This window comes from Sceloporus undulatus, chromosome 2, assembly GCF_019175285.1.
Source record: "Sceloporus undulatus isolate JIND9_A2432 ecotype Alabama chromosome 2, SceUnd_v1.1, whole genome shotgun sequence".
Classification (NCBI taxonomy): domain Eukaryota; kingdom Metazoa; phylum Chordata; class Lepidosauria; order Squamata; family Phrynosomatidae; genus Sceloporus; species Sceloporus undulatus.
This window is the reverse complement of record NC_056523.1, coordinates 172,001,022-172,010,175: the sequence shown is the minus strand read 5'-3', so window position 1 is coordinate 172,010,175 and position 9,154 is coordinate 172,001,022. Positions and strand designations below refer to the sequence as shown.

Here is a 9,154-nt window from a genome sequence, read left to right as displayed (position 1 = left end):
CATAACAAAGGCCAAACAATGGAGTAGCTATGTTAGTCATTAAGGGAACTGTGCTCATAGAATCATAGAATCGCAGAGTTGGAAGAGACCGTAAGGGCCATCCAGTCCAACCCATTCTGCCATGCAGGAACTCTCAATCAAAGCATCCCCGACAGATGGCCATCCAGCCTCTGTTTACAGACCTCTAAGGAAGGAAACTCCACTACACTCTGAGGAAGGAGTGTGTTCCACTGCCGAACAGCCCTTACTGTCAGGAAGTTCCTCCTAATGTTGAGGTGGAATCTATTTTCCTCTAGATTGCATCCATTGTTCTGGGTCCTGTTCTCTGGAGCAGCAGAAAACAAGTTTGCTCTTCTTTTCATTGCTCTGAAGTTCTAATTCTTGAACCTATTTTGCTGTTTTAGGAGTTTATCCCATGGACTTTTAACCCAACTGCACCTTAACAAGATGCAGCCAGGAAGCGGGATGCAGGTGGGAATTATCACACTTAATTTGTATTTAATTTCGCTGGCTGAGTACAGCCTGGTTGCATCCTGGGTCCCAGGTGTGCTCAGCAAGCCACTTTTCAAAGCTAGGAGCTTTCCAAGTTTGAAAAACAGTGCCTGTACTCAGCCGGACAAATTAACTGTGAATTAAATGTGATAATTCCCACCTGCATCCTGCATCCTGGCTGCATCTTGTTAGGGTGCAGTCAGATTAAAAGTCAATGCTATAAACTCCTTTGTCAGATTCTCTAGTATTTTATTGACAATGAAAATTGCTCATGTTAGAAAAATTAATAAAGCCCACTCCCTGTTAATTATTCATACAGAATGGAGAATAAAGTAAAGAATAGATGTTGGAGGGATCTCCCTGGAGTTTGGGGAAACTTTGTAATGTTGGACTAGATAAATAATTGGGACATTCCTATACTGGTGTGTTAAAAAGAGTTGAATCAGTCTTCAATAAAACTAGCATCTTGCTCTTTAAAACATGGGTTCCCCTTTCAATACATTGGAAGAAGGGAAAGTAAAAATAGAGAAATGGAGTGAAAATTGAAGGCTGACCCAACTTGTGATATTTTGCTTCTTGAAAAATGCCCTCCCCATGCCATTTCTATATATAGAGACCACCCAAACTAGCAGCAGAAACCTAATTTCAACACTTGTGACAGAACAATGTCCTCCACCTTCCCAAAGGGAACTATTTAATTTGGGTGGGATAGGATGGTCACTTAGCCCACACAGCTCTGTCCTTCAACTCTCTTCCCCTCAGCATCTCCTGCCTTGGATGGCTGTTCCACCTTGCCTAGCCATATGGACTATCCTGGTGTGGAAGAGCTTAACTACACTAGATAGTAACAACATGATTAGCAGCAAGGGAATATGGAGGTTGAAAATGGCCCTTCCAGGCTCAATGTGTTGCAGTTAGGCTTAAAGGGGAAAAATGTTTCCATTAGTACTGCTAGGAGTTTTATTTTAATCCTCAATGCCACACAGGAAAGACAGTTCTTTAGCTGAAATCCTGAGTGGACATGCTCCCATGTCCATGACTAGTGTGGTGTAGTAGATTAGAACTTGGGAAACCCAGGTTCAAATTTCCATTGAGCTTTGAAACCCACTTGGTGGTCCCGGCCTTGCCACTCTTGTTCATCCTGATCACCTCACAGTGTAGTGTCTTCTGGAGAACAAAGGGGGAGGGTAGTGCAAGAAGAAGGAGAAAGAGGAATAGGAGTAGGAGTTACTACCACCATATAAGTCGACCTCATGTATAAATTGAGGGCAGGTTTGGGGGCCGAAATTATGGATTTTGATATGACTCATGGATAAGTTGAGGGCAAAACTTAGGGGCATGTAACAAAGGATGTAAAGGATGAAGCAAAGGAAAACGAAGCCAAAGAATTTATAAAATCTCTGTAGGCATAACTGTTTCTGCTCACCCTAAAGGCTGGATGGATAAGGAAGTATGGTAAACCATGGCTGTGTGATGTGTTAGGAAGGCAACGAGGCACAGGTGGGGCTAAGAAAACACACACATGTCAAGAAGGATGAAAAGGCAAAGCAAAGAAAGTGGCAAGTACAAAAGCAGTGGTTACAGCCTTTACTTTTAATGTGATAACTTTGCCTGATTTGAACCAAGAAAAGCTGACAAACATACACAAATATCTTATTGAGATGTTTCAAAGATTGATTCTTCTTAAGATTTCTTTGAGGGGAAGCACCAAAGAGCCACCAGCGCCGCTATTTTTCTACTAGGTATTCAAAGAGGTCAGAAGCAGTTTTCTACTCAGAGAAGGGGACGAATCCTTTTTTGCTAAGAGTTGAAGTGCAGTACTTACACTGATCCATGGATAGGTCAACCCAGGTTATTTGGATCGATTTTTTGACAAAAAATTCAAGACATATATGTGTACAAGGAGTAATTATAATGTTTCTATTATTAGGCCTCATATAAACAATGGCAAACCCCTTCTGAACAAATCTTGCCAAGAAAACCCCATCATAGGTTTGTCTTAGGTTTGCCGTAAGTCAGAAATGACTCGAAGGCACACAACAATAAGTAAACAATTATACAGAAGCTAAGTTCTCTCCCCCCCCCTTTCTGATGCTGAAGTTCAACACCGGCCTCCAAAACCATTTGGCAGAGCCGGATGGGAGACACAGATGCAGGCTCTGTGAGTCAGAGTCACCCATTAGGCAGGGCCTCACACTTGATGGTGGAAGTCATAGTATACTTTGACTGATGGGCCAAGGAGATAAAGAAGCCTATCCCTCCTTGAATGGCAATTACAGTATAAGCCATTCCACCAGTCAAGCCTGAATTTTGGCTAGAGGCAATGCCAACATGCATACTTATAAGCATTAATGTTACATCCAGCTCCATTCTGTGCATAATAGATAGAATCTATTGAATATCTGGCAGACAGGGGGTTCTATTATCAGTTGCTTTGGTTTGGGGCTGGCATGATCTTTGGCAGCATGTGGGCTAGATGAGTGTGAGATATGGAAAGTAGTGCCAGTTGGTTCATTCTAAGACTGCTGTTAGGCAGCCTGCTCTTTTCTTTGTAATAGTTGGACCTCACTTCTCTGTATTGAACCTGACTGTAACAAGAAAGGTAGGCTGTCATTAGAATCAGTTCTGTGTAATAACCCACCATCCATTCAAGTCCAGTTTCGTTCAGTCCTAGTTTCTGGTGTCTCTCTCCATTCATCTTCTGGAATAAATAAACCTTTCACAATAGCAAGTCTCTCCTCCATGTTCAATTTGCGTGGGTATAGAATGTAGTTGTAAACTACTGAAGCCAAACTACCACCAAAAATGGGTCCAAACCAGAAGACCTATAGAGACAAGTTGACAAAGCAAACATGAAAAGTTGGTTCCATTAATCCATTCTTATCATGCTGGGGAACTGTGTAAAATGGAATCCATTTTGCATCCTGTGTCAGATGTTTCGCATCTAGGCCAGTCATTCAGAAGATGGGCTGCCCAACAATATTTTGCTCTCTGAGATGAATCACCAAATATTATTCAGTCACTGTTCCATGCTCTTGCCTCCACCTCTTTCTGCTGTTCTCCCATGGTACAGTGGTAGGTGAGTGAAGCTAGCTTCTCGCCCTTTCTTCCCCAATAGAAACACCATCTCAACCTACAGTGCCTTACTTGGAAGAAGGAAACTAGTTTTCTTCCTCTGCACAGAATGCAATACAATATAGGAGAGGGGTTTACCAATCCATATCAATGAATGCTCTTCCTTCCTCCAGACACACTTATATAGAAAACCTGAATTCTGGGACGAGCCTAGTCATTGGATAGTATAGCTTGTAGTACAGAAAAGCAGACCCTTACCCAGTGAGCACCACTGAACGTTCCTGTGATGACTGCAGGACCAAAGGATCTAGCTGGATTTATGGAGCAGCCAGTATAATAAATCTGTTAAAGGCAAAAAGGACACGAGTTTAGATTTACTGTGTTCTTTTTTCTGATTCTTCATGTATTCTTGCTCTGTAGTATTGTAGATCACTCATTCAAGGGCGCCTGCTGGCTGGCTTTTAAGCTTCATTTTAAATCTTCCTCTTTGGAGAGAATCCTGGCATAGCTGACACATTACAGACAATTCTCCTGCCGTGCTCACTTTATAGGAGATACAAGAGACATAGCATGAAGCAGAACTAAAATCAACTACTCCTCACAGGAACAAACATTAAAGAAGAATAAGGAATGAAGAAGACATTCCCGCCATATGAACTTGTATTTAATTAGGACTAAAAGAATGCACTGATGGTTTGGAGATGGTCTCCCCTCTTCCATTTATACATGTTCCCACAAAGCTTCCAAAGAAATCTCTGGAAACTGAAGAGTGAAAAGAATATCCCACAAATAAATCTGAATGCCAGAGATGTCAGAATCATTCTTAAAAATTGGCTGCCGTGGGACCTTTTTTTGAAGATTTGCAAAACCTTTTTTGAAGGTTTGCAAAAAACCAGTTAAGTTTATGGCACTGGACTTGGAGAACGGGAACAAAGTGGAATGGAAGGGAATGGGTAGGGAATGGAATGGAATGGGGGGTGGGGGTGGAATGTATGTTATCGCACAGGAGAATGCTGCCGATGCCACTGGGAGTCCCCAAACAGTTCCCCATCCATCCCACAGCAGCCGATTTTGAAGAACAATTCTGAATCATCCTTCAAAATCAGCGGTTGTGGGACGGATGAGGAACTGTTTGGGGACTCCCAGTGGCATTGGTGGCATTCTCCCATGCAATAACATACATTTTTCCTCTGTTCTGGTCCTTCCCCATTCCCCTCCCTTCCAATCCGTTCCCGTTCGCCAAGTCCCATGCAATAAACTTAAGTGTTTCCTTTAATGGTGATATTAGGCTCTCTTAAAATGTGACTTCTGAGCTGGGATGGATACTCTTGTTTCCTTCTCATGTTTTGTCACTTTTGATATCAGAAACAATGAAATCCATCAGTAGCACAGGATTTCACCTCCAGCCTTGCTCTGAATTTAGTAATAGTCTAGTAATAGTGACGGAGGAGAGAGTTGAAACTATCTTGTCTCCTGTTACTGAATCTATTTTCCATACCTTTGAGAGTGAAAATAATTGGGGAAAGAGGTAGAACTGAAATTCCATAAATTATCTATCTGAGGAGGGACATGGGGACACACATATACACATTTTCTTCAAATGGCTGTTTGCCTTACATTCATGCAATAATTGCAAATGCTCTCATTTTTCCCCTCAGTATTTTTTTAATTGAAGAAAACAAGAAAAGTTTTTTTGTCTCCCCGTTTCTCTCTCTTAGCATCTTGGGAAATTTTACTCTAGCTGAGCCTGAAAATGATCTTTTCCACCTTGAAATGAGTGAACCTTTCTATTTACAAAATAGTAGGAAAATAATAAGCCAGGCACTCACTCCCATGAGGTGAGCCATTGTGACTGCCAGTCCAATAGACAATGCCGAGTTGCCCCTGCTGTCTGTCCTGCGTTTATCAGTAGCTGAGAAGATGCACATGACCACAGTGAAAGTTAGGATGATTTCCACTACCAGGGCTTCACCTGGGGATGTGTCCAGGGAGAGCTACCAAGGAATAAGAAAGAACAGTAAACTAAACATAAAACCCTTCAATAATTTCTTGCGGCGGAGGGAAGAAATTGCTGTTATAGGACATTCACTTATCTCTGTGATGGATCTTCACAAACTTCCCACTACAACACATCTAATTTTGTGATCTTTAGCACCCTTGCTAGCAATGTAATAAATACAAACCTCCACTGGTGGATAGAGGAACTGAAACCTCCCCTCCAACAAATCAGACATGGACAGCTTTAACTTTATAGACTAATCCCAGAGCAGATTTGTCACCAGCAATTACATTCCCACCAACCTCCACTGCTTATTAGGAATCAAGCTCCATTTTGCTCACTGGGATTTAGCTCCTGGTACACATGCTTCAGGTTAAGCTGTTAGGAAGGCTGCATTTACCAAGGAGTAGATCCTATTGGAAGCCGCTATGGTGGAGAGTTTGAGTATTGGACTAGGATTCTGGAAGGCCAGGTTTGAATCCCTGCTATATGAGGGAAATCTCTGAGTGGCCTTGGGCAAGTCACACTCTCTCAGCCATAGAGAAATGCCATGCTAGGTCTCCTTAACATAAATCTTGCAAAGAAAATCCCAGGACAGCATTACTAAAAATCAGAATTGTCTTGAAGACATATAACAGTGAGATTGCATTAGACATAGTGGGATTTGTTCTTCAATAAATGTGAGTTTTCTCTTTTTTCTCCCATCGGGTCTCACCAGTGGTTCCTAAAACCACTCTGACTTGTCCACTAAGCCATTCTGTAGACTCTTCACTTTGAAAAAACAATCTCAAACTGGCCAGCATAGATGCAGAAGAAAAAACACCTCATGAAAAGATCAGCCTTGACTTAATCCCTTATAGGTGCAGCAGCCTGCTGTCTGCATCCAAGAAGCTCTTGACAAGATCTCATTTCCATCTGTTATGCAATGCTGCATGCAGCTTCCATGCTCCATATTGCAATCCAGGAACGTGCATCACTTAGCACCAGCCCTTGCAGAATTGCTAGTTTTGCTTACATTTCCTCATTCGCCCAACTCAGGAGGCTAGGAGTCACTTGCCTAAGCTCCCATCATCAGCTTGATCATTACTTTGACAGCAGAAGGACTTACATCATTGAGGGCTAAGGTTCCACGCACATGTCTGGGTGTCACTGCGTAGAGGATTCCTGCACCAATGATGGCTCCCAAAAGCTGTAAAACGACATAGAAAGCTAAGCGGATGGCGGAGATCTGGTTCCCCACAAAGTAGGCAACAGTCACAGCTGGATTGATGTGTGTGCCACTGACATGACCGAAAGCTTGAACCAAGGTAGATATGGTTAGGCCAAAAGACAAGGAGATCTGAAGGACGCTGGGCAGCTCTAAGGGCCATTTGAAGGCTGATCCTAGAGCAATAAAAATGAAGATCACAGTGGCTACAAATTCACATACGACAGCTCGGGCAAACTTGATGCTGAAAAATTCTTGGCGTCTTTGTGGAGTGGCAGCCATTGCCAAATCTGAGAAGAGGTAGGTGCAAACCAGATGGTGATGTGCAACATTCTCCTGTCTTGTACACTGCAGGGCATGCGTGAGTTTATATATGTGGAAAAGGACTCATTTAATTCTGTGTGGGGTGGAGCCAAGAAACAAGTCAGTCATCCTGTGTGCTGCTTTGGAATTAGAAATACTTTGAGGTTGAAATAATCAAATTACTTTTTAATTGTTAAAGTCAAGCCCCCAAAACATTGGCAAAGCGGTTATTTCCAATATTATCTTCAAACTATAAAACTCCTAATATGTTAATGCATTATTGAGATGTCAGGGAGCTAGTATACTGTTTTTCTTTGTTAATTCCAAGTATGAGAAGTGGTATTTTATACATGTTTTATTTCATGGCTTGAGTCCCAGTTTGGGGGGAATGGTGGGACATAAATAAAGTTAATAATAATTAACATTCTTCTCTCTCTTGCTATCTCTCTCTCTCTCTCGCACACTGTGTGTGTGTGTGTGTGTGTGAGAGAGCGGTGGTGAGAGAGAGTATATATCTAGAAAATCCTAGAAAATGTAACCAAGTAAGGGTAATATATAGATAGATATATATTATATATATAAGTAGAGAGAGAGAGAGAGTCTGCTGAATATTAACTTGGGATGAAAAGAAAGAGTCTAGAGTTTCTTTCAAAAATGTTCACCTTTTCAGTTCTTGTTTTGATACTCACAGATACTGTTTCTCCTCTGTTGCCACCTTATTGGCTATTATTCTCATTCCTTGTGTTTTATAGACCAGTCCTATGATACCTGTTGTCATACACCCATATTTGCCTGCCTCACGGTGTTACAAAGCTGGGGTAGTAAGGAATACTCAGCATTTTCTTGTCCTTGACCTGTAATTTCCCCCCCCAAATTTTGGAACCTTATTTGTCTGTAAAATTTGATGAGCAAATAACTTGCTTATCCCACAAAACAACACTTTTGTGTAGAAAAATGTGGAGTGTTTGTAAAATTCAGAGTGTTCTGGGCAAAAAACAAAACAACGTTTTTGCATATTTTTCACTGCAAAAAAGTACATACATGCAAAAAATAATTAAAAATGTGCTGAGAAACCTGTTGTCCAGAAGGGAGCTTTTAAAAAAAAATTATTTGTTCTTGCATATGGGACCAAATAAAATGTTTACATTCTTACAGAACATCCATTCAGACTGAGGTCAGAAAGTGGCATCCTCAATTTGATTTGGTGTTTATTAGTAAAATGCAGAGCATTCCCCCTCCTTCACATCCCTCACTCCTAGAAAATTAACCAAGTAAGGGTATTTTTCATGGGGGGGGGGGATGTTTGTGAAATGCTCACACTCAAACCCTTATCATCTAGATGTTATTAGTTTGCATACTTGAGCAGCCATTAAAATAAAGAGGAACCTTCTATGACACACACAAAGGGATCTTGTAGCATCTTTGAGACTAAGGTCCAAAACACATGAGCCAAAAATTGCAACTTCTGGCTGCTTTGGGGGCATGGCATGCAGATGACGCACACCCCTGGATTGTCCAGAAGTGGTTCTGCGGCTGCCTAAGGTGCCCGAAAGCTGACCAGAAAAGGAGGAGCAAAAAGCCCTTCCTTGCCAGCAGCCCATTTGGGACCATGACAGGGGCTGGCTTCAGGACCACAGTGTCTAGGCACCATGGTCCTGGGATGAGGCTGCTCCAAGCCGCTAGTCTCCTTCACCCCTAACTATGCAAAAAAAGTTGTAGAATAAGTTTTTGTAAACTTGGTCTGCTTTTTGTAGACTAGTAGATGTTGATCCAAAACACACTGCAGAAATAATCCAATTTGAGACTGCTTTAAGTGCCCTGGCTCAATGATAGAGAATCCTGGGAACTATAGTTTATTGTGGCACCAGAGTTGTCTGACAGAGAAAGCTTAATGTCTCACAAAACTACAGTTCCCAGAATTCCCTAACATTGAGCCGGGGCAGTTAAAATGGTCTCCAACTGGATTATTTCTGCAGTGTGTTTTGGACCTAAGTCTATGAAAGTTTATGCTACAACTTTTTTAGCACACTTAGTGTCAAAAGTACTACAAGATCCCGTTGCACATGTGATATACCAGA

The 9,154-nt window shown here is 41.8% G+C and overlaps 1 protein-coding gene across 1 annotated transcript; it reads right to left on the bottom strand.

Moving 5' to 3' along the window:
* Nucleotides 1-3,140: 3,140 nt before the first annotated feature.
* LOC121920461 (aquaporin-5-like) lies at nt 3,141-7,055 on the bottom strand. Its single transcript, XM_042447602.1, has 4 exons — nt 6,675-7,055; nt 5,397-5,561; nt 3,826-3,909; nt 3,141-3,317 (listed from the first exon to the last, which is right to left on the bottom strand). Exons 1-4 carry the CDS (start codon nt 7,053-7,055, stop codon nt 3,141-3,143), a joined length of 807 nt encoding a protein of 268 aa, XP_042303536.1.
* Nucleotides 7,056-9,154: the final 2,099 nt, after the last annotated feature.

Bases quoted from the DNA above. Each gene is read 5' to 3' on its own strand.
- LOC121920461 (XM_042447602.1), bottom strand. From the start codon at position 7,055: ATGGCTGCCACTCCACAAAGACGCCAAGAATTTTTCAGCATCAAGTTT. The intron at 5,562-6,674 runs GTAAGTCCTTCT...ATTCCTTGGTAG, and splicing joins GAACCTTAGCCCTCAATGAT to CTCTCCCTGGACACATCCCC. The intron at 3,318-3,825 runs GTAAGGGTCTGC...TTGTCTCTATAG, and splicing joins CGTTCAGTGGTGCTCACTGG to GTCTTCTGGTTTGGACCCAT.